Genomic DNA, 23,776 nt, shown 5'->3' with positions numbered 1-23,776 from the left:
TAACCCCGTATTACCCAGCCAGCCAAATGCATCAGGGCAGCTGGATGAGCCTCGGTACAGCACCTGTGAATGGCGCTTCACAACGGAGCCGCCATTTTCAGGGGCAGCTGAGGACTGTTTTTCTCAGCGGGAGGGGCAGAGAATGCTTCAGCCTTATCCCGCTGAGAAGCACAGCCCTCAGTTGCTTGCTTGCATCGGGCTGGACAGTGAAAATACAGCGGAGCACTTTTTTTTTTTTTTTAAATAACAGTGAAAGGGAACATGGGACCACATTTTTTGGCTATAAGCTGCGGCCACCACCACTGGGTTATTATATACAGCCTGTAAGAATGTAAGAGCCCAGTGGTGTTGGCAGAGCCCAGTGGTGTTGGCCGCAGCTTTTCTGTATAAGCACACTGTGAGACTGCTAACAAAATGGATAATGGAGAAGAAAGGAGGGTTGGGACAGGAAATGACATAAAGAGGCTTTTTTTTGCCTTCAAAACAGTCAAAGCTTTATTCAGAAACACATTAGAGTACAATGGACAAAATCCGCAACGAAATCCGCGTCAAATCCGCAGCTATGCTAAGGTGCGGATTCTGGGGGAAAGCTGCGAATTTTGAGAAAAATCCGCAGCAACATTCTCTCGTGGACACATAGCCTAAGGCCCCGTGCACACGTGATGTGCTTTGCCTTGCTCAATTCACTCTAGTCAGAATATGGCTGGGAGTTTGCATATTGCGTTTGCGGTCACATGATTGCTTGGTCTCGCAGTGGCTGCAGACTTTTGTAAAAAATCTGGACAGCCCCTTTAACCAAGAATAACCACAAACAAATAACAAGTATATGGTTTTAAAACCTTTGAGACCAAACAAATTCCTCTCCCTTCCCCGTGCAGTGGCCGAAAGCTGCACAATTTTGCTGATGAAATTGAGGTATCTCCTTCAAAATCATCCATTCAATCGCAGGCGATCCACCTTGTACTATATTGTTTAGAAACTATAAGCCCCAAACCAATTGTTTTTATGATATACTTCGCTACAACTACTGGCAACTGCCCCTTAGGTTGAACAAGCTGCAATTTCAATGTCAGACTTGAGAATGCCATCTGTCCATGATCGTCATATTATGGCATGACCTATTGGCTGATCTTCATCTAGTAGTGAATTGTAATTTTATATTAATGAATATTAATTTTTATTTTATGGGAATGTGATAGCTGATTATATGCTGCCCGATTCACAGGTAACTTGTATCAAGCGCTGTCTGTATGATTTTAGCCAGGTATAGATGAAGCCAGTTTGCAGAATAGTCAGATAAGGCTGGTACTAGATGGCTTCTCCCTGCCTGCTCCTCTGGACTGACCAGTCTCATTGCCTGTGTGTACAGGGACAGACCTATAAGTCCAGGGCAGTGGACGAGGAGAGGCCACAGAGGACCCACCTGTCCGACTAGTCTGCCAAGTCAGTTTCCGGCCGGCTATTAAAGTGTGTTTTCCTCTGTAACGCCATACCGTTTGAGTCAAACATGCCTGACTGAAATGGTACAGACAGTTACCTGAAACGTGCTGCCCGCAGATTGGGCAGCATATATCAACCGTCAGGTTCCCATTAACGCACTATTAATTCCATGGTGTTGTACATGTGAAAATGGTTACATATATAATAAAGCAAAAATAGGGGGGGGGGGGCCTCTGCCCTCATGGGCTTACATTTTACTTTATCTCCAACATGTAGGCTGTGCGCGCACGTTGCGCTTTTCATGCGTTTACGCAGCGTTTTAAACTGCAGTGTAAACGCATGCGTTGTGCATCCCCAGCAAAGTCTATGACAAGCAAATTCCATGCGCACGTTGCGTTTTGAAACGCAGCGTTTTGTATGCCACATTTTTTACAAAATTGATGCGTTCTAAAAAGCAACATGTCACTTCTTTTGTGCGTTTTGGATGCTTTCCCCTCTCTGTCTGTGGCAGAGCAAGCACCCAGAATGCATCCAATCTGCATTCAAAATGCATCCAAAACGATATTGGATAAATGCATCCAACCCGATATTTACCTTGGTTACCAGCGCACACCGCTTAGCGCTGGCTCCCTGCACTCCTAGCCAGAGTACACATCGGGTTAATTACCCGATGTGTAGTCTGGCTACATGTGCAGAGAACAGGAGGCGGCACTTACAGTGTGAGAGCTGCGACGCTGGTAACGAAGGTAAATATCGGGTAATCAAGGAAAGGGCTTCTTGGTTACCCGATATTTACATTGGTTACCAGCGTCCGCAGCAGCCGGCTCCTGCTCACTGCACATTCAGTTGTTGCTCTCTCGCTGTCACACACAGCGATGTGTGCTTCACAGCGGGAGAGCAACAACTAAAAAATGGTCCAGGACATTCAGCAACAACCAGCGACCTCACAGCAGGGGCCAGGTTGTTGCTGGATGTCACACACAGCGACATCACTAGCAACGTCGCTGTTACGTCACAAAAGTCGTGCCTCAGCAGCGATGTTGCTAGCGATGTTGCTTAGTGAGACGTGGCCTTTAATGCCAAATATTCATCTCTTTCCCACACCCCCCATCCGATAATTTTAATTACTTGTTATTCATGAATTGGATTAGTGGTGGACTGCCAAGTGGAAACCCCAGTGACCTTGGAGGTTATAAGACAACTGATCTCTGCTTTGAATAAGTATCTGACAATCCATATATGATCTCTCTCTGTTATAATGAATGGGATTACAGACCTTATGTCATGGATTACTTTGTACAACATAATCAATCATTTATGACCCGAGATGATATTAACTTTGGGATAGCCTCTTTGTAATATGAATCTAAAGAGCGACAACAAAATGCACATAAGGAGGACCAGGAAGAACTAGATAATGGTGAGGAGCCTGAGATAATTATATAGGGGATTCTGTAGTAAAGGGTAAGTAGTCTACAAAAGGCTCTAAGGAAAGGGTTTGTTGGTCTTTTGAAGGAAGGTAGTTGTAAATGGGTGGAAGAGTTGGCCACATAGCTGGAGGTGCCAGGAAGTCTAGAGGGGGAGGTAAGGAAACAATAGGGGGTGTTTCTATGGTTGAAGATAAGCAGATTAAGGCTGGAATAGTGTAGGGGGTTGTAGACTAATTTGCTTTCTAGATGATTGGTGTTAATTGTTTCTACAGAGTTTCAGAATTTAAATTCTTTATTACAAGATCTTTAAGGTGGTGTCACACACAGTGACGACGACAATGACATCGCTGCTAAGTCGCCATTTTCTGTGACGTAGCAACGACCTCAACAGCGACGTCGCTGTGTGTGACACATAACAACGATCAGACCCCTGCTGCAAAATCGCTGCTCGCTCCTGAATATTCCAGGTCATTTTTTGATCGCTGCTATCCCGCTGCGCCATGATGATAAGCTCAGCATCCTTGTGTTTGACACCACAGCAGCGACGGTCGCGACGACGCTGAAGGCAGTGACGTAGGACTGAAGGCAGGACAAGGGCGTGTTTTTTGCGGTGTATTATTGCAACGCCCCTACGACTCCGATTGGTGTTTACAACAGCGTTCCGATTGGGTACCTTGCCGAAGGCGTTAATGATTTCATTCTTTAAGTTCCATTCTTTGTTCCACGTAGGAGATTCTCTGTCTGGTTTCGCTAGTGTGTCGTTCTTTGTGGATCTGAATGAAATGAAATAGAATGAATGAAAGCACTACTGCGTCTTCCTTTGTTTGGCACGGTCACCCAATCAGGCGCCGCTGTAGTGATCACCAATCGGAATAGAGGGGCATGAAAAAAGGCAACACAAAGGCACAGTAGCGATCATCAATCGGAACAGAGGGGCGTGAAAAGAGGCAACGCAAAACATGTCGGGGGGTAAACACCACGCCTCTATCAAGGTCTGAGTCGTCGCATAGCGACGCGTGTGACACCGCACAACAACCGTCGAGGTTGCTATGATCGCTGCTCCGTCGCTGCTTAAAATTACATGTTTGACAGCTTACTAGCGATCATCTAAGGTCGCTGTTACGTCACAGGAAATGGTGACGTAATGGCGACGTCGTTGTGTGTGAACCCAGCTTTAGAGTATGAGGGAAAATAAACAAACGCACCTTATCAAAAAGTAGTAAGATTATTACAAATGTTTTTATGGAAAAGGTTTTCCCTTCATAAATTTGATCTTGCCTTTGGAACCAAGGCTGGGTTTACACACAACGAGATCGTTATACAGGTCGCTGATCATTACTGTGTCGTTGGTAAGATCTGACTGTGTGACTCACCAGTGACCTCCCAGTGACTTACCAGCAATCTTTATCAGGTCACATCGTTTTCGGGATCTCTGGTAAGTCGTTAAATGTGACGGGGGCATACAGCTGGGTTTACACATCTTTGATTCATAGACTGGCCGTTGGCCTCCAAACCCAAACTCTGCAGCATCATAGGCATATATGATGCCGTCAAGTTTGGGTCAGGATTATAACGGCCAGTCATGCAATGCGGTCAGTGCTTGGACCGTGTCATATGTGTGTGTAAATGTGGCCTAAGGCTATGTGCACATGCTGTGTTTTTTTGACACTGCGTTTTTGGCTGCTAAAAACGCACCCGCAGCAAAAAAAACGCGGCAAAAAACGCATGCGTTTTGCCGCGATTTGGTGCCTTTTTGGCTGCGTTTTCCTGCGTTTTTGATCTATGCGGTTTTCTGCGTTTTTCCAATGCATTGCATGGGGGGGAAACGCAGAAAAATGCAGGAAAGAATTGACATGTCCATTTTTTATTTTTTTAGCTCAAAAACGCAGCTTAAAAAAAAAGTTTTGTGCGGACAGCAAAAATGAAAACTCATAGACTTTGCTGGGGAAGCAAAGTCATGCAGTTTTGAGGCCAAAAACGCACCCGAAAAACGCGCAAAAACGCCGCAAAAAATGCACTGTGTGAACTTACCCTTATAATGCATCTCTGACAGATCACTAATAAGGGCATGTGAATAAAGCCTTCAACTGGCCATACTAAAGATTATGGTCAGCTGGAAGAGCTATTTACACCAAATTTTGCTGACTGTCGCACCTTTTTGGTGTGAAATAAACATGACTATTGACAAAGAAAGGTAGAAATTTTTGAAAAAGTGTTTTTTTTTTGTTTTTTTTTCAAGTTGTTATTCAGCCGTTACAGGACAATTCTGCATTCCATTAATAGGAATCCAGATCACAAAAGACAGCAGCAATCAATTAATCTATCATTTTAAACTGTGGCATTGCTTTACAGGCCAACCAGGGATCTTTCTCCCAAAACAGCTGTCTGAAATCACTTCTGTATGGCCAGCTTTAGGGGTGCTTCACACACAGCGAGCTCACTGCCGAGATCGCTGCTGAGTCACGCTTTTTGTGACGCAGCAGTGACCTCATTAGCGATCTCGCTGTGTGTGACAATGAGCAGCGATCTGGCCCCTGCTGCGAGATCGCTGCTCGTTACACACAGCCCTGGTTCGTTTTCTTCAAAGGCGCTCTCCCACTGTGACACACAGATCGCTGTGTGTGACAGCGAGAGAGCGACAAATGAAGCGAGCAGGGAGCAGGAGCCGGCGTCTGACAGCTGAGGTAAGCTTGTAACCAAGATAAACATCGGGTAACCAAGGTGGTTACCCGATATTTACCTTAGTTACCAGCCTCTGCAGCTCTCACGCTGCCTGTGCTTCCGGCTCTCTGCACATGTAGCTGCTGTACACATCGGGTTAATTAACCCGATGTGTACTGTAGCTAGGAGAGCAAGGAGCCAGCGCTAAGCAGTGTGCGCGGCTCCCTGCTCTCTGCACATGTAGCTGCATTACACATCGGGTTAATTAACCCGATGTGTACTGTAGCTAGGAGAGCAAGGAGCCAGCGCTCGGTGTGCGCGGCTCCCTGCACACACAGCTAAGCGGTGTGCGCTGGTAACTAATGTAAACATCGGGTAACCATACCCGATGTTTACCTTAGTTACCAGTCTCCGCAGCTTCCAGACGGCGGCTCCGTGCAAGCGCAGCGTCGCTTGCACGTCGCTGCTGGCTGGGGGCTGTTCACTGGTCGCTGGTGAGATCTGCCTGTTTGACAGCTCACCAGCGACCATGTAGCGATGCAGCAGCGATCCTGACCAGGTCAGATCGCTGGTCGGATCGCTGCTGCATCGCTAAGTGTGAAGGTACCCTTATGTCGCGGGCGGGGAGGAGGGTGTCAGCACACTACGCTCACCCCCTTCTGCTCGGGTCCGACGGCTGCTGCTCAGTGGTGGCTCGAGCGGTGGGCCGGAACCCGGGGGTTTCTCGAGCGGCACTCCTCGCCCGTGAGTGAAAGGGGGTTGTTGGGTGTGGGGATAGTTTATTGTCCGTGACGCCACCCACGGTTGTGGTGATTTCACCACCGCTGCTCTATAGGCCCGGGGACGATGGTGTGTAGCAGCGAGATGTTGCGTTGCCCCTCCGTGGGTAGGGGTTGGTGATCCCGGGGCCCGGTGATGAGATGGGGGATGCAAGGCCTGGTGGGCGCAGGGACGCGGGAGCAGCGCTGTGCCTTGCGGCACTTTGGTACTCACTCAGCCTGAGACACTGACACAGTTCTTAGTAAAACACTCGGCTGGATGGACGGGTACCCTCAGACGGCTGCGGTTGTTGTTTCTCCCCTGACCCAGTTTGATGGTGTAAGTCCTTTCTTCCACCTCCGTGCACCCCTCTCCTGCACTCCGGCTTCCAGCTGGCTCCCCGACTCCGTACCGGGAGGCCACTGCCCAGCCCCGGCTACCTGCGGTTCCACCAGCTGTCTCCCCGGCTCCCTGCAGACAGCACTTAGCGTCTGCCGGACTCTCTCTACGAGGCCCTAGGCTCCAACCTAGGCCCCTGGCTCTGTCTGTCTCTCTGCAGACCTTCACTCTTCCTCTCCTAGGACTAGACTGGGCTTGTTTCCTGCCTCAAGCCAGCTCACTCCAGGGTGGGCGTCCCCATCTCCTCACTCCGCCCACCTGGTGTGTCAGTCTGAGGCAGAAAGCAGGTCACTTTGGGGATGTCTGCTGTGAACTGCTGGGGGTGGGGGTGTGTGTGTGTTGTTACCTGTGTCCCCTGGCTTGTCCAGGGCGACACATTCCCCCTTAGCAAAATGCAGACCGTCCTCGGGCTGCCCGTCCATCACCGGTTTTATTTTTCTTTTAAACTGCAAAAGATAAAAACATCAAACACAAGCATGTTCAATCCTCCCACAACGGGATGCACATTACTTTAACGTTGCAATAACAGTCAAACACTTTTAATAATAACTGTGTAACGGGTCCTTCAGTCACCCACCCAAACAACCTAGCCTTGGTGCTGCCCCTAAAGCCCAGGCAGCACCCCTTGACCCCAGTCCAGGAACGGCTCCAGATTGGTCAACGGGACCGGTACTTTGCTGCCGTTGCGGCCGGGCGGACTGCCGGAGCCGTCATCATCTCCGTCGCGGCCGGGCGGACTGCCGGGGCCGGTGGCAGGGTGGTGACAAAGGTGACCCCAGGTCTGGGTCCTCCCCCACATACGCTGCGGGCTCCGCTACCGGTAACAGGGGTAACGGCTCGGTGCATCGCTGCGGCGGCCTCTTCCAGGAACCAATTGCTGGCAGAGTCCTGGCGTCCCTGCTTCCACAGCCGCGGTTCACATGCGGCCGGACGCCCTCCCGTCCCCCTTAGCTTCTTTTTAGCACTTCCTTCTTCAGGGGGCGGGGCTCTACCTTCGCGCCTTTCCTGCTCGGGGAAGACGCTCGAGCGGGAAATTTTCGCGCCAAAGATGGCGACTTCTGGAAATTTTCAGCCGGATACCCCCGGCGGTAACAAGGCGCACCTCTACCAGACGGCAGAACGGTAAGATCCTGTTCGTGACGCCAAGTTGTCGCAGGCGGGGAGGAGGGTGTCAGCACACTACGCTCACCCCCTTCTGCTCGGGTCCGGCGGCTGCTGCTCGGTGGTGGCTCGAGCGGTGGGCCGGATCCCGGGGGTTTCTCGAGCGGCACTCCTCGCCCGTGAGTGAAAGGGGGTTGTTGGGTGTGGGGATAGTTTATTGTCCGTGACGCCACCCACGGTTGTGGTGATTTCACCACCGCTGCTCTATAGGCCCGGGGACGATGGTGTGTAGCAGCGAGATGTTGCGTTGCCCCTCCGTGGGTAGGGGTTGGTGATCCCGGGGCCCGGTGATGAGATGGGGGATGCAAGGCCTGGTGGGCGCAGGGACGCGGGAGCAGCGCTGTGCCTTGCGGCACTGTGGTACTCACTCAGCCTGAGACACTGACACAGTTCATAGTAAAACACTCGGCTGGATGGACGGGTACCCTCAGACGGCTGCGGTTGTTGTTTCTCCCCTGACCCAGTTTGATGGTGTAAGTCCTTTCTTCCACCTCCGTGCACCCCTCTCCTGCACTCCGGCTTCCAGCTGGCTCCCCAACTCCGTACCGGGGGGCCACTGCCCAGCCCCGGCTACCTGCGGTTCCACCAGCTGTCTCCCCGGCTCCCTGCAGACGGCACTTAGCGTCTGCCGGACTCTCTCTACGAGGCCCTAGGCTCCAACCTAGGCCCCTGGCTCTGTCTGCCTCTCTGCAGACCTTCACTCTTCCTCTCCTAGGACTAGACTGGGCTTGTTTCCTGCCTCAAGCCAGCTCACTCCAGGGTGGGCGTCCCCATCTCCTCACTCTGCCCACCTGGTGTGTCAGTCTGAGGCAGAAAGCAGGTCACTTTGGGGATGTCTGCTGTGAACTGCTGGGGGTGGGGGTGTGTGTGTTGTTACCTGTGTCCCCTGGCTTGTCCAGGGCGACACACTTACACCAAGGTCTCGATTCACACCAGGGTTTTCTGGCCTAAAACCAATTAAAAAGTTGCTTAATTTGTGTTTAAACTATTGGTGGCTTTTGCACCAACCAGAACCGGCTCCACCAACTTTTTGAAAAGTGAATGAGACAGAACGTGGACAAACATAGCAGACATATTTGTTGTTGTTTATGCTATAAAACTGGTGGCAGTTACAACAGAGATTGCCCCAGGCCCTCACGACAACTGAAAAATCAACCAAATTTATTAAGCGGTACACAGTTCTTTAAGAATTTGGTGCATCTTACTCCAGTCTTCCCTTCATTACGTTTTTGCACTGTGATTCAAGGACAAAGTTTACTAAAATAAGATTTTATTTTTTTAAACTGAACTGAAGACAATTGGAGAAATATTTCTGTATATTATTTATTGGTTCTACTTAGGACCGCACAGTGACTCATTGGTTTTCACTGCTGTTTTACAGCGCTGCGGTCCTGGGTTCAAATCCCACCAATGACAACATCTGTAAGGAGTTTTATATGTCCTCCTCGTGTCTGTGTGGGTTTCCTCTGGGTTCCCTGCTTTCCTCCCACACTCCAAAGACCTACAAATATGAAACTTAGATTGTGAGACCCAATAACCCAATAGCGCAATGAAGACTACTACAAAATATGACAGCGTATAAGTACACATAATAAATGAATCGTTAATATCTTGCCAAGTGACCTTGAAAATGCTGCTTCTGACCTTTTCAACCAAGGATTTGATGTTTATATGTCTATGCTGTTGTAGGGCAGAATATCTGACGTTCTTGGCTGACCTGTTGGAACGGCATTTAGCTCACAATTTCATGGGTTAGATTTTACAGGCCATTTAAATAGTTTTCTGTTGCACAGGCTATGCTGGTCTACACATGAAATGGATAACATTTAGCCGACAGTGATGTCCATATAAACATATATTTAGTGACCTAGAGAAATGAAGATTATAGCCGTGTTCCTGCAATATACTGTGACTGTCTGGCTTTCTGAGCTCAGGGTTATGTTATTTTGTGTGTATGGTGCACTCTGGTCTATAATTTGGGGTTTCCTTCATACATATCTTTTGCAGCATTTTCTTCACCTTGTAAAAATGTCATCATGCATGTTTGTTTGTTTTTTTTCTTATAAAGGCGACGTTTTTTAATCTTGCATGCTTTTTCATGCGTTTCTCCTTTAGGCCATTCTGGCCATATGTTTAAATTCTGCTTCTTTTCTACGGCATTTTCTGTAGGTGTTCACATATTTTAATTTGCTCTGAATCTTGCTTTTGTTTGTTTTCTTGAAAGAATCTCCGTTACGGATTCTATACTGCAGTATTTTTTATTCTTTTTTTTTTAGAGCAGAAACTATATTCGGTGCTTAAAAACACAATTTTGTTTACTACATGCGTTTACTCTATTGGGGAACAAGGCCTTAGAGAAGCCTATGGGAAAAGACATTAACAATGTAGTATCAAAAGCGTTTGGGGAAAAAATGTTAAACCTCAATGAAAGCACCAAAGGTATTATAAATATTTTTTTGCTGCTTTTTATCTATTAATTTCAAGCTGACATCTGCCATTTTATTTTTTTCCATCCATGTGCTGTCTGTGATTTTCATAGACCGATAGATTTGTATGGGTAATTTTCATCTGTTACACTGATCAAAAACTGACAAAAAACGGACATGAGTAGCCTATATATAGACTATAGCGGATGCCTGTTCTTACGTGAATCATAAATGGCTGAATGAGGCCTAAAAACAGTTTTTCCAACAAAGGATGAAACTAGTTTATGTCCTCACTTTCTAGCTATAGGGTCGGGTTACCAATTTGCCCTTTTATTTTTTCTGGTCCGCTTATCACAAAATCATGGCCAGATTGTAAAACCATGATAAATGATTTTGATTGTGATCCATGTCCACAGCCCATGGTTCTGATATGAAGCCATCAGCTGCATAAACTGTATAAAGATGATAATTGCAGTAAAAAGAATCTGTACAAATTTCTTCAGTCGCAAAATAATCATGGAGGCCTCAAATTTTTTTACTTGCTGTCCAGGAATTTTGGGACGGTTGGCAACCCAGCCGCGTTAGTCCAGTAATGCCATAGTTAAATACATCAATTATACGGATTCAACACATTCTATAAAATTGGTTGAACCAGTAACTGGTCCAGTATTGTGTTATACAAGAAGTGATCTGTGGCTAGGAACTTCAGAATGTGTCCACCACTATCGCTTTTAGGCCATGTGCACACACTGAGTATTTGGTGAGTTTTTTCCTCAGTATCTGTAAGATAAAACCAGGAGTGGGTAATAATACAGAAGTGGTGCTTGTGTTTCAATTATACTTCTCTGATTGTTACACTTCTGGTTTTGTCTTACAAATTCTGAGGTAAAAACTCACTTAATACTCAATGTGGGCATGTGGCCTACACAATTATATGACTAGCTGTTCAGAGTGATCACTGATGAATCTACACCTCCATTCATCTTTGACCATAACCATCTCTCGTCATGTAGACGGCAGTCCTTTATACCCCTCAAATACACATTTCCTCATGTGGACGAGATTTGATTGACTCACCTAAACTTTTTATCTTAACAACTATTCCCATCAATCTGAGCGCTTTGTAATAATGTGTTGACCACTCAGCAAACTTCCTTTTAAAAAGCAGAGGAAAAGTCACTTGGTCACATGTTTATAACTTGTAGTAACACAATAAAGGTAACAACATCAAAAGACGCCATAAATTGTTCCCTCTAGCCAGGGGGGTTATGCAACCTCTCTTAATTCTTGTATACAAATGAAAATCTCTCCCTTTCCTGCTCTCCTCTACATATCAAAACAGACTTGGAAGGTGGTATTGTTATGGAAAGGTACAAAGGAAGGTCGTTGCTAAAGGCTTGGATCTCCATTGGTAGGGTATATGCACCCACCTGTTCTTTTTTTTTTTTTTGTTTGTTTTTTAAAGCCAAGCAATCATCTTTTCAGATGTATTTGGTGTGGCTCCATTATCTGCGCTTTTGTTCTCTTTCTTCAAGTATGGAGAGTGGGGAGAATAAACATATTACTTCTTTTAACAATGCTTTTGAGAATGCTCTGCATTATATTGATTTTATGGGGTGATTTCTTCAGGAGATTCCAAGCAGAATCTGTATGAAAAAAGTGTCTTCTACACATACCTGTTGGTGTACCGCCAATGGTTGCAGACCACAAGGCTGCTATATGGACTGTTAGTCGTGTGGCCCCGGTGTCGGTGCCGGAGCCAGCAAAGTCTATGAGATTTCTGAAGTGCTGTGCCAATGATGCATTTTTTCGCGATTATTAAACTCTGCTGTGTTTTTCCTGCCAAGAGATAGAGAAATAGTGCAGACATTTCTGCAACCAAATATTCAACGTGTGCAGATAGTTCTTGTTCCAGTTTTCACAAGCATTTGGCAGTGTATGGGTAAAATCTGCACATAAAACTCTGCGTACCCGCAAGAGAAATTGGCATGCTGCGGATTTGGAATGTGCACCGCAGGTCTGTTTATGCTGAGTAAAAAGAAGCACAGTGTGCAGTAGATAAATCCCATGTACTTTTCTGGAACTGTAAGGCTGGGGCCTCACGGGGATCTTCTGCGATCCTCGCATGACACTCTGCTCACGCTGGCAGCACAGCAGGAGTCGAGTGTCATGCGAGTGTCACTACATCGCACTCCACTCGGTCCGATTTTCATGCCGTGTGGCTTAGGCCTAAGATGCTGCGTTTTTCACCCAGGAAAAATAAGCAGTGTCCAAACTTCATCACGGGTGTACAGTCTTAAAGTCCACACACAAAACAAATGGGATTATAAGCAAATGATGCAGCTCACAGTAAACTGCTAATAATGTGCCTCCTTGCCTGGTGATGACCACAAAGTCAGAACTTGCACTTTCCCTATAAAAGTGATCATGGAGCACCAGAAAAGTGAGAAGACATAAGTAAGGGCAGTGCATGTCTGATCTTTATAACGGTTCTACTGAAACAATCTTGTTTTGACCGAATGGAGTTAGGTAGTTGCCTAGAATAGAAATGTTCACTTAGTCCAGATCTGCAATGTTAGAGAAATGGGGAACATAACGTTCTTACTTTGTTTGGTTGAGTCCATGCCATAGATTATACATGCAAAATATATTACTCAGGTTACAAGAAATGAAGCAAAATCAAATGTAGTCATCAAAACAAGAAATGGGAGCCACAGGGATAGGTTAAGAAAATCACAGGAATAAGACTCCGGATATTGGAGACAGGATATTATGAGAACAGGACTCAGGAATGGGAAATACATGGGGCTAGACCAACAACCTTTTAAGACGTCTGCAGTCTCTTCATTCTAAGGCTGCGGCCACACACATTGGTCACATTGCAGCTTCTTCTAAGTATAGGTATAGCGGATAAATACAATGAACGGGCAGATCCAGTGCTGGTGGGGCACAACTTGTGACTTTACTACTAGCACAACAGATACATTCCCGTAGGGCTAAATATTTTGATCCACAAATTTTAAGGACGAAGAAGATCACTTTGACATTCTTATGATTACCACGTCCTGATAGAAATGGATAATTCATATAATATTATTGCAAATTTAGGAAAGTAAACTTGAAAGGCCAAGTACTGCTTTAAACAAGTGTGTGAGTTCAGTACATGGACAGACATGTGTCTATAGTAGGTCTTTTCTGTCAAGAAACTGTGTTTTTACTGGTTTACCAGTATTTAAATGGTCTGGACACAAACTCTTTTTGACTTGTCATTATTAGCGACAGTCATGTGCTCTTTTTCTTTTTGGTAGCTGTGAAGATCTTTGACTCTAGTTCACAGTTGTGACAGAAGCCCACTGCTTATCCTAAACCAGTGGTTCCCAAACTCCGGTCCTCACAGCCCCCCACAGGTTTTTTTTTAGGATTTCCATAGTATTGCAGATAATGATTCAATCACCTGATTAATGCTAAGGAAATCCTGAAAACATGATCAGGGGGGCTGTGAGTACTGGAGTTTGGGAAACTATGTCCTAAAAGGCCTTTTGCAGCTATTTATATACAGTAGGTATAGTTACATTTTGGATTTCTCATCTGTTTAAGGAATCAATGAGTCGCCGGTGAGTGGAGAGACCTTGGACGCACTGAAGATCTTGGCATTTTCAGAAAATATTGACCTCCAACAATCAGCTGCGCTGTACTACTTGCATATGAGCCAGCACAGTGAGTACCTCCAAACGGTTTTTAATTTCTGCTCAGTATATGTGGTGTGTGTCCTTTATCATGCTGTTGGAGAAGTCCAATAACATTAACATGTAAACAGTTCCCTGGAAATCTTTGCCATAAATGTTGACGACTAATGAAACTTTTGTAGAATGTAGCCGAGTTCCGTGACGTACAGTAACTTATTTTCCTACACACAGTCATGTTTTTTGTTTTTACTACTTGTATCTATAGTGAATACATCGCTTCCAGCAGATTTCCTGGGGCCATACCATCCACTGCTACAATCCAGCGACTTGGAGGTTCAGCAGATGTCGTCTTTGTCACTTGTCAACTTTCTGCTTGATGGAAATTGTACGTCTTGAACTTTTATGTTTATACAGATATAGACTATATGTAATTGTGCAGAAAAAAACCCAATTTTTTGCCATACTATTACTCCTTTTTATTTAAACCGGTATTCCCACAGTAAACATTGATGATATAGCTAATGAATAATGTAATCTGTGTTCACAGTGAATAAGGAGCATGTGGTCCAGAAGGGATTGCTTGAGCCAATACTGGAGCTCCTGGAGTCGGGGGATTCCACCGTACAGTGCAACTCTTGTGCATGCATCATGACTTTGGCAATATCAGGTGAGGTTTATAATTCTGGTTCTGTAGTTATTTATTTTTCTTTATTTTTATCTAATCGATATTATCTTCCTTCCAGAAAACTGCCGTGAGGCCATTGGCGTTGCTGGAGGAGTTCAGCTTCTACTTGCATTGGCAAAGTCCTATGATCCCAGGGTTCAACGAAATGCAGTTGGAGCTATTCTCAACTTGACCCGATCAGGTTCTTATTAAACAATGATTTACTTGTATTACTTTTGCATTGATTACATTTTTCTAACTAGCACTAAAATGGCACAAGCAATTATGTCTAGTCACAATTGTGACTAAAGAATGTACGTCTGGAACACCAATGGTGTGAACATGGTGCAAGACTCAAAAATATGCAACTAAACAATAGGATAAAGAGTGGCACACAAGTCACAATGTATATGGGAATAATGAAAAGCAGAACTGCTATGGAAATACTAGACTGAAAAATACAATGAACTATCTGAAAAGGTGAAAAAACATGAAAAATGGAATATGCATAACTGCTATGAATAATAGGAATAGAAGAGATGTTTATTTTTGGGGTCCCTAGGCTAGGGACCCCAAAAATAGAATTACCTTGGCGTTGGTTTTGGGGCTCTTTTGCATTGATCAATGCAATGGCTAAACATCTCCTATATTCCTATTATTCATAGCAGTTATGCATATTCCATTTTTCATGTTTTTTCACTTTTTCAGATAGTTCATTGTATTTTTCAGTCTAGTATTCCCATAGCGGTTTTGCTTTTCATCATTCCCATATACATTGTGACTTGTGTGCAACTCTATCCTATTGTATAGTCACAATTGTGAGACTTTTTTTTTTTTTTTTTTTTTTAGTGGGCATGCCAAGTAGCCATGAAGGTTGACTTGATGATATGGCTGGGAGTCCAGGGACTCTGGGTGCCATTTCTCTACCCCAATGCAATAAGTTATCTTCGGGGAAGATGAATTGATACATAACATTTTCCATAAACGACCATCCAATTGTAATGCATGGCTTGACACGGTATCTGTCCTAACTTCCTGGGGTTGCCCCTTCTCCCAACCCTCTCCGACTCAATTTTTATGATTCTGTGCCCTACTGCTTGTGGACAGGACTTGTTCCTGGGGGACATTTATGAAAAAGTTTTGGCACCCCTATTAATGTTAACCTTTTTTCTTTATAACAATTTGGGTTTTTGCAACAGCCATTTCAGTTTCATATATCTAATAACTGATGGACTGAGTAATATTTCTGGATTGAAATGAGGTTTATTGTACTTACAGAAAATGTGCAATCTGCATTTAAACAAAATTTGACCGGTGCAAAAGTATGGGCACCTCAACATAAAAGTGACATTAATATTTTATAGATCCTCCTTTTGCAAAAATAACAGCCTCTAGTCGCTTCCTGTAGCTTTTAATGAGTTCCTGGATGAAGGTATATTTGACCATTCCTGTTTACAAAACAATTCTAGTTCGGTTAAGTTTGATGGTCGCCGAGCATGGACAGCACGCTTCAAATCATCCCACAAATTTTCAATGATATTCAGGTCTGGGGACTGGGATGGCCATTCCAGAACATTGTAATTGTTCCTCTGCATGAATGCCTGAGCAGATTTGGAGCGGTGTTTTGGATCATTGTCTTGCTGAAATATCCATCCCCTGCGTAACTTCAACTTCGTCACTGATTCTTGCACATTATTGTCAAGAATCTGCTGATACTGAGTTGAATCCATGCGACCCTCAACTTTAACAAGATTCCCGGTGACGGCATTGGCCACACAGCCCCAAAGCATGATGGAACCTCCACCAAATTTTACTGTGGGTAGCAAGTGCTTTTCTTGGAATGCCGTGTTATTTTGCCTCCATGCATAACGCCTTTTTGTATGACCAAACAACTCAATCTTTGTTTCATCAGTCCACAGGACCTTCTTCCAAAATGTAACTGGCTTGTCCAAATGTGCTTTTGCATACCTCAGGCGACTCTGTTTGTGGCGTGCTTACAGAAACTGCTTCTTTCGCATCACTCTGCCATATAGCTTCTCCTTGTGCAACATGCGCTGTATTGTTGACCGATGCACATTGACACCATCTGCAGCAAGATGATGCTGCAGGTTCTTGGAGGTGGTCTGTGGATTGTCCTTGACTGTTCTCACCATTCTTCTTCTCTGCCTTTCTGATATTTTTCTTGGCCTGCCACTTCTGGGCTTAACAATAACTCTACCTGTGTTCTTCCATTTCCTTACTATGTTCCTCACAGTGGAAACTGACAGTTTAAATCTCTGAGACAACTTTTTGTATCCTTCCCCTGAACAGCTATGTTGAATAATCTTTGTTTTCAGATCATTTTTTGAGTTGTTTTGAGGAGCCCATGATGCCACTCTTGATAGGAGATTCAAATAGGAGATTCAAATAGGAGAACAACTTGCAAGTGGCCACCTTAAATACCTTTTCTCATGATTGGATACACCTGCCTATGAAGTTCAAAGCTCAATGAGGTTCCAAAACCAATTTAGTGCTTTAGTAAGTCAGTAAAAAGTAGTTAGGAGTGTTCAAATCAAGAAATTGGTAATGGTGCCCATACTTTTGCACCGGTCAAATTTTGTTTAAATCCGGATTGCACATTTTCTGTAAGTACAATAAACCTCATTTCAATCCAGAAATATTACTCAGTCCATCAGTTATTAGATATATGAAACTGAAATAGCTGTTGCAAAAACCCAAATTGCTATAAAGAAAAAAACGTTACCATTGATTGGGGTGTCCAAACTTTTTCATATGACTGTACTTGAAGCTGTTGATATAGTAATATAATCGTAGTATAAAGTGGATGTACATGGCATTATATTAGTTAATCAGATTAGGATCTACATTCAAAGTTCTGTGCGGAGCTTCTATTGTAGATTCCGTTGATGGAAAAATAGTGACTTTACTAAAGCTTTACACTTGTATTGTATATGTTTACAGAGAGCATCAAAATCATGCTGTGCCAAGCTGGGGCACTGCCAGTTCTCACCATGCTTCTACAGTCACCAGACTCAGACATCCAGGTATGAAACAATAATAGATTGGGATAAATTTGGGGACCTTTATATACATATAAATCATCGGCTTATTGTCTATATTCCGCTAACTTCTAGAACCTTTCTGTGTTTTATTCAGTTACTGGATGTTTGTATGTAGTATTGTTATAATCTATTGGATTCTGTAAGATTTATATTCAGATGACAAGGAGATCATTCGAAGTTTCATCTAAACTCATAGTACTACTACTGTGAATTTCATCTTTAATTAAAATCAAACCAAAGAATAATGGTATCACCAGAGGCGTAACTTTAGATGTTGGAGGGGTTGAAATCACATTTGGGCCCTGGAACCTAGCGAGACCCAAGTGATCCCTTTTGGCCTAAATGAAATAAAACCATGCATTTAAAGACCCGTAATAGTGTGGAGATTTTACATTGGGCTCGAGCATCAAATTATGCCACTGGGTATTACTCTGACTATATTTATTCAGCCTAATGTCTCTTACGTGCTTTGGGTTTTTTTTTCCCCTGAAAAATTGAGAACCAAAACATTGCTTTAAAGGTGTTTTCTGAACATAAGACTGCCATCCCCCATCAGCTTCCACTAGGTTAAAATAATAATCTCCAGTGTTACTAAGGGGGGATTTGCACGTTGCGACATCGCTACTGCGATCTCGTCGGGGTCAAATCGAAAGTGACGCACATCCGGCGCCGGTAACAAGGTCGCAACGTGTAAAGCCTTGATGCACCGATAAACGATCGCAAAAGCGTCGTAAATCGGTGATCTGTGTAGCGTCGGTCATTTCCATAATTTCGCTGCAGCGACAGGTACGATGTTGTTCCTCATTCCTGCGGCAGCACACATCGCTGTGTATGAAGCCGCAGGAGTAAGGAACATCTCCTACCTGCGTCCCACCTGCAATGAGGAAGGAAGGAGGTGGGCGGGATGTTTACGTCCCGCTCATCTCCGCCCCTCTGCTTCTATTGGCCGCCTACCGTGTGACGTCGCTGTGATGCCGCACGACCCGCCCCCTTAGGAAGGAGGCGGGTCGCCGGCCAGAGCGACATCGCAGGGCAGGTAAGTGCATGTGAAGCTGCCGTAGCGATAATGTACGCTACGGCAGCTATTACAAGATATGGCACGTACGACGGGGGCGGGGACTATTGCGCTCGGCATTGCTACCATCGGCTAGCTATGTCGCAACGTGCAAAGCCCCCCTAAGTCTTCCCTGCAGCCTGAGCACAAAGAGCTGGATCTGGTGAGGGTATAACTGGGCTAATTCCTGACGTGCCCTGCTAGTTCAGGGTCTGCGTATAACATGCTGTGATTTCTCCAACTGCACTATACAGGAATTTAGGCCCCAATTCACCAAGACTGGCGTTTTTCATGACTGTATTTTTGTCAAATCCACATGATTCATTAAATGGTTTATCGTTGAATAAAGTTAATTTTAAATAATAGATCTTGGAGCAATAAAAATTCCCTCAAATGCGTTTAAAAAAAAAAATGTTCCTGTGTTGAGATAATCTTATATATGTGCCCCTGCTATGTACTGTGTAGTGGCCGTGTCTGACTGTAAAGGAACATGGTCTGATCATACCACATCTCCTGGGCAGAGGAGGATGCAAAAGAAAGTATAGAAATAGCATAGCTGATTCTTTTTGTGAGGTAAAACATTTTTTGCCTATTTTTTTAAAATGTTTTACCTCAAAGAAGGACTTTTGTGATCCCATGCTGTGCTATCTGTATACTCTTTTGAGTCCTCCCTTATCCAGGAGATGTGGTGTGATCAGACCATATTGCTGTATGGTCAGACACGGCCATTACACAATATATAGCAGGGAAATATATATAACATTATCTCAGCACAGGAACATTATTTTTAAACACATCCAATTGTGGAAAATTTTATTATTCCAAGATCTATTGATTAAAATGAACTTTCTGCGTGGTACAACCTCTTTTAAGAGACATAAGCTTCTTGATGAATCGGGTGTGTCAGAAAAGTGGTGTGCGTGTGCCACGCCATAAATCTGTCTCCAGTCAGGCTATACTCAGACGTTATGTATCCAGACATAATTATGCATGAACCCAAGCCACTTGATGTTTTGTAGCCGCCAGTGTCGGTGGCTAGCCCGGTATATGTGCTATTACTAGCAGTTTTGCACCTTATGTTGACCAGAAGTTGCCTGATAATCAATAGGTTGCTGTTTACTTGGCAAATGAAATCCTTCATCAAATATAGGGTGAATGGACTTTATCCTGCTATATAGCAACTTGTGTTGGCAACAAATCTCTTGGTTTCCAACGCTGTATGATTATTCTTTTCTTTAAGGCTTGTGATATGCGTAATTATAATTTTTAATAAAAATACTGTAGGTTGTCCTAGTAAATATCACATACGCATAGTCTTCTGTTGTAACCCTTGATGCTCAAGCAATATTTATCAGATGGTGAGGTTTCTTCTTATGGTTCTTTATTATTTTAACACATTTAAGGTACCGTCACACATAACGAGATCGCTAGCGAGATCGCAGCTGAGGTACGGTTTCCGTGACGCAGTAGCGACCCCGTTAGCGCTCTTGTTGTGTGTGACACCTACCAGCGATCAGGCCCCTGCTGTGAGGTTGTCGGTCGTTGCAGAATGGTCCAGGCCATTTTCTTCAAAGGCGATGTCCTGCTGAGCAGGACACATCGCTGTGTTTGACACTGTGTGACAGGGTCACAGTGACTGCTGAGATCGTTATACGGGTCGCTACTGCGACCTGTATTGTTCCTGCATCGCTGGTAAGGTCTGACTGTGTGACATCTCACCTGCGACCTCCCAGCGACTTACCTGCGATCCCTATCAGGTCGCATCGTTTTCGGGATCGCTGGTAAGTCGTTGTGTGTGACTGGGCCTATACAGTTACCTGGATATCTACAGCCCCTTGTAAGTATTTCAAAAAGTTTATACTGAGTTTTTGAGGCTGAATATTTTTTCTGTGAAAATAAATAATTTTTAAAAAAAATGTTTTTACACTGTGTAAACGGAGCTGCCTGCAATGTGAAATCCGCAACGTTTCAGTTTCCCTTGCGCATAAGCTGAGTTTTAGGTGCAGATTTTCTCAATAGAATTGCATCAGATGCGGAGAATCCAAAGGTAAAAAGGTGACACGTATTCTGCACATGACTGAATTAATAGAGTATTGTCAGAACCAAATACCAGGAAATATCAAAAAGAGACAAATACCGCAGCGTCAGAACGCAATGAAAATAAAAAAACACGGGTGATTTAGAAAATCTGAAACTTCAATACTCATAGTGTAAATGTAGCCTTAGGCTCGTTTCACACATCCGGCATTTAGCCGGATTGCCATATCCGGCAGACTCCAGTACAGTGTAATACAGTACAATGGCATTGCGGCAACCTCCGGTCACATGCTCCGGTCACATGACAGCATGTGACCGGAGCTTGCCGCGATGACATTGTACTGTATTACACTGTACTGGAGTGTGCCGGATCAGGCAATCCAGCAAAATGCCGGATGTGTGAAACGGGCCTGACAGGGACCTTGGCTTAGAGAAACAGTCCAGCTGACATTCATTTCTTCATCATCTTTTGGGCGACTGCCTTTTTAAGAAAGGAATGCGTAGTTGGAGCATTTAACACCAACAATTTGTAATTTTGCTTCGAACTTCAAAGTGCAAAACATGTGATCTGTCTTGTCTATTAAGTCCTATGCTTGGTTACTATTTGTACTTTGCACGTTGTAAAAGACATGAGGCATGACCACAACAAAAGACCTGTCAAACGGTTAAGGGTACGTGCACACAGTGTTTGCTGTGCTGAAAGTCATACATTTTATTTATATATATATATATATATATATATATATATAAATATATATAAATATATATATATATATATATATATATATAAATATATATAAATATAAATATATATATATAAATATATAATATATATAAAATAATGCATAAAGCTCCGCACAGGATGTTCCTTTTACATTGCGGTGCATATGTTAATTTTTTCTATGCCATTTTTTTAAGACATAATTCACCTGAAAGAGACATTGTATGCACATATCATACAGGTGATTTAACTTGCATTTGTCAGGAAAGCAGGAGCCTTTTTTTCTTTGTCGCTCCATTGGGAGACCCAGACAATTGGGTGTATAGGCTATGCCTCCGGAGGCCGCACAAAGTATTACACTAAAAGTGTAAAGCCCCTCCCCTTCTGCCTATACACCCCCCGTGCTCCCACGGGCTCCTCAGTTTTTTGCTTTGTGCGAAGGAGGCAGACATGCACGCATAGCTCCACAGATTAGTCAGCAGCAGCTGCTGACTATGTCGGATGGAAGAAAAGAGGGCCCATAACAGGGCCCCCAGCATGCTCCCTTCTCACCCCACTCTTGTCGGCGGTGTTGTTAAGGTTGAGGTATCCATTGCGGGTACGGAGGCTGGAGCCCACATGCTGTTTTCCTTCCCCATCCCATTTAGGGCTCTGGGTGAAGTGGGATCCTAATCGGTCTCCAGGCACTCAGACCGTGCTCCATCCACAGCCCCTGGGGATTCTGCTGGATAAGGAGCCGAGTATCGTCAGGGACATGGCCCTGCTACTTTGAGGTACTCTGTGTCCCCGTGGGGACTGCGCACAGAAACACTCCAGCATTGCTGGGTGTGTTAGTGCGCCGGGGACCGCGGCGCTGACCGCACTTGTGCCATCACACGCTGCAGCGTGGCTGGGTGTGTAGTGTATTGGGGACTACCGCGCTGACCGCCGCTGCCATTGTTATACATGCGGCGCGGCTGGGACTGTTAGTGCGCCGGGGACATCCGCGCCGACCGCGCTTATACGGCGGCCGCGCTTATAACTCTAGTCCCCGGCTTTTGCGGCCTAGTCTCATTCTCTTCCCGCCCCCAGGCCTGCCAGTCAGGGGAAGGGCGGGACGCTGTACAGAATGTCAGCACTGAGGGCTGGAGCATGCTTTGCATACTCCACCCCCCTCACTGTGCACAGTGGGGCACCAGTTTCCCGCACTTTCTAGGGCACGCCCACGGCCCCCTCCTCTCCTCAGGACGCCGGCAGCCATTCCTGTCAGCTCTTCTGACGCTGGAGAGGGGAGACAAGCTCTGGGAGACCCAGGCAGGGATTCTGGTGGCCACACAACCGCTTTGAGCGGCCGGTAAGCAGCACCTCAGGTGCTGGCCCCACTTGTGCAGAAGTGTACTTATAGATTATATGATTATAGGCTATACTTTACACTGTATAGTGCACGGTTGATTTTTGGCTATATACCCTCCTGGGTTGCTCAGGGGAGACAACAGCATGGCGCCCACAAGAAGCAGGGGTGCCAAAACACAGGCTTACTATGCTGCCTGCGCCGCATGTACGGCTTCACTACCGGCAGGTTCCACTGACCCTCATTGTGTGCACTGCTCGGCCCCTGTGGCACTTACTCAGCCGGAGCCTCTGCTAAGGGTGGCCCAGGGGGAACCACCTGCTAACACTGTCCAGGTGAAAGGGACGGAGTTTACAGTTTTTACTGAAAGGCTGTCTGAGACTATGGCTAAGATACTAGAAGCTTTGCAGTCCAGACCGGTATCTCAGACCATGGGCACTGTGGAGTCATTGCCCCCTGGTTCCCCTCAGTTGGAACAACCATGTCCTCCCGGGGTGTCTCATAGATCCCAGGGTGAGGTCTCTGACATGGACCGCAGTCCCAGACCGCCTAAGCGAGCTCGCTGGGAAATTCCCTCGACATCATCACATTGTTCAGGGTCTCAGCGGGAGGACTCTCTGTATGATGAAGCGGAGGTAGCTGATCAGGATTCTGAACCTGAGGCTGCTCTCAACCTTGATACTCCTGATGGGGACGCCATAGTGAATGATCTTATCGCGTCCATAAATCAAATGTTGGATATTTCTCCCTCAGCTCCTCCAGTAGAGGAGTCAGCTTCTCAGCAGGAGAAATTCCGTTTCAGGTTCCCCAAGCGTACAACGAGTATGTTTCTGGACCACTCTGACTTCAGAGAGGCAGTCCAGAAACGCCGGGCTTGTCCAGATAAGCGTTTTTCTAAGCGCCTTAAGGATACACGTTATCCCTTCCCCCCCTGACGTGGTCAAGG

General features: G+C 45.2%; 1 protein-coding gene across 1 annotated transcript in view; it reads left to right on the top strand.

Annotated features, from left to right (window-relative positions):
* LOC142295180 (uncharacterized) overlaps positions 1-23,776 on the top strand; it is a 61,086-nt gene that overhangs the window by 5,938 nt on the left and 31,372 nt on the right. The window contains exons 2-6 of the mRNA XM_075338255.1: positions 13,874-13,993; positions 14,228-14,347; positions 14,510-14,629; positions 14,706-14,828; positions 17,588-17,670. Coding sequence (XP_075194370.1) covers positions 13,874-13,993; positions 14,228-14,347; positions 14,510-14,629; positions 14,706-14,828; positions 17,588-17,670 — 566 coding nt within the window. The remainder of the gene's footprint in view (positions 1-13,873; positions 13,994-14,227; positions 14,348-14,509; positions 14,630-14,705; positions 14,829-17,587; positions 17,671-23,776) is intronic.

This window comes from Anomaloglossus baeobatrachus, chromosome 3 (assembly GCF_048569485.1).
Source record: "Anomaloglossus baeobatrachus isolate aAnoBae1 chromosome 3, aAnoBae1.hap1, whole genome shotgun sequence".
Taxonomy (NCBI): Eukaryota; Metazoa; Chordata; class Amphibia; order Anura; family Aromobatidae; genus Anomaloglossus; species Anomaloglossus baeobatrachus.
Note: the sequence above shows the minus strand (reverse complement) of the source record. Positions and strands in the feature narration are given on the sequence as shown.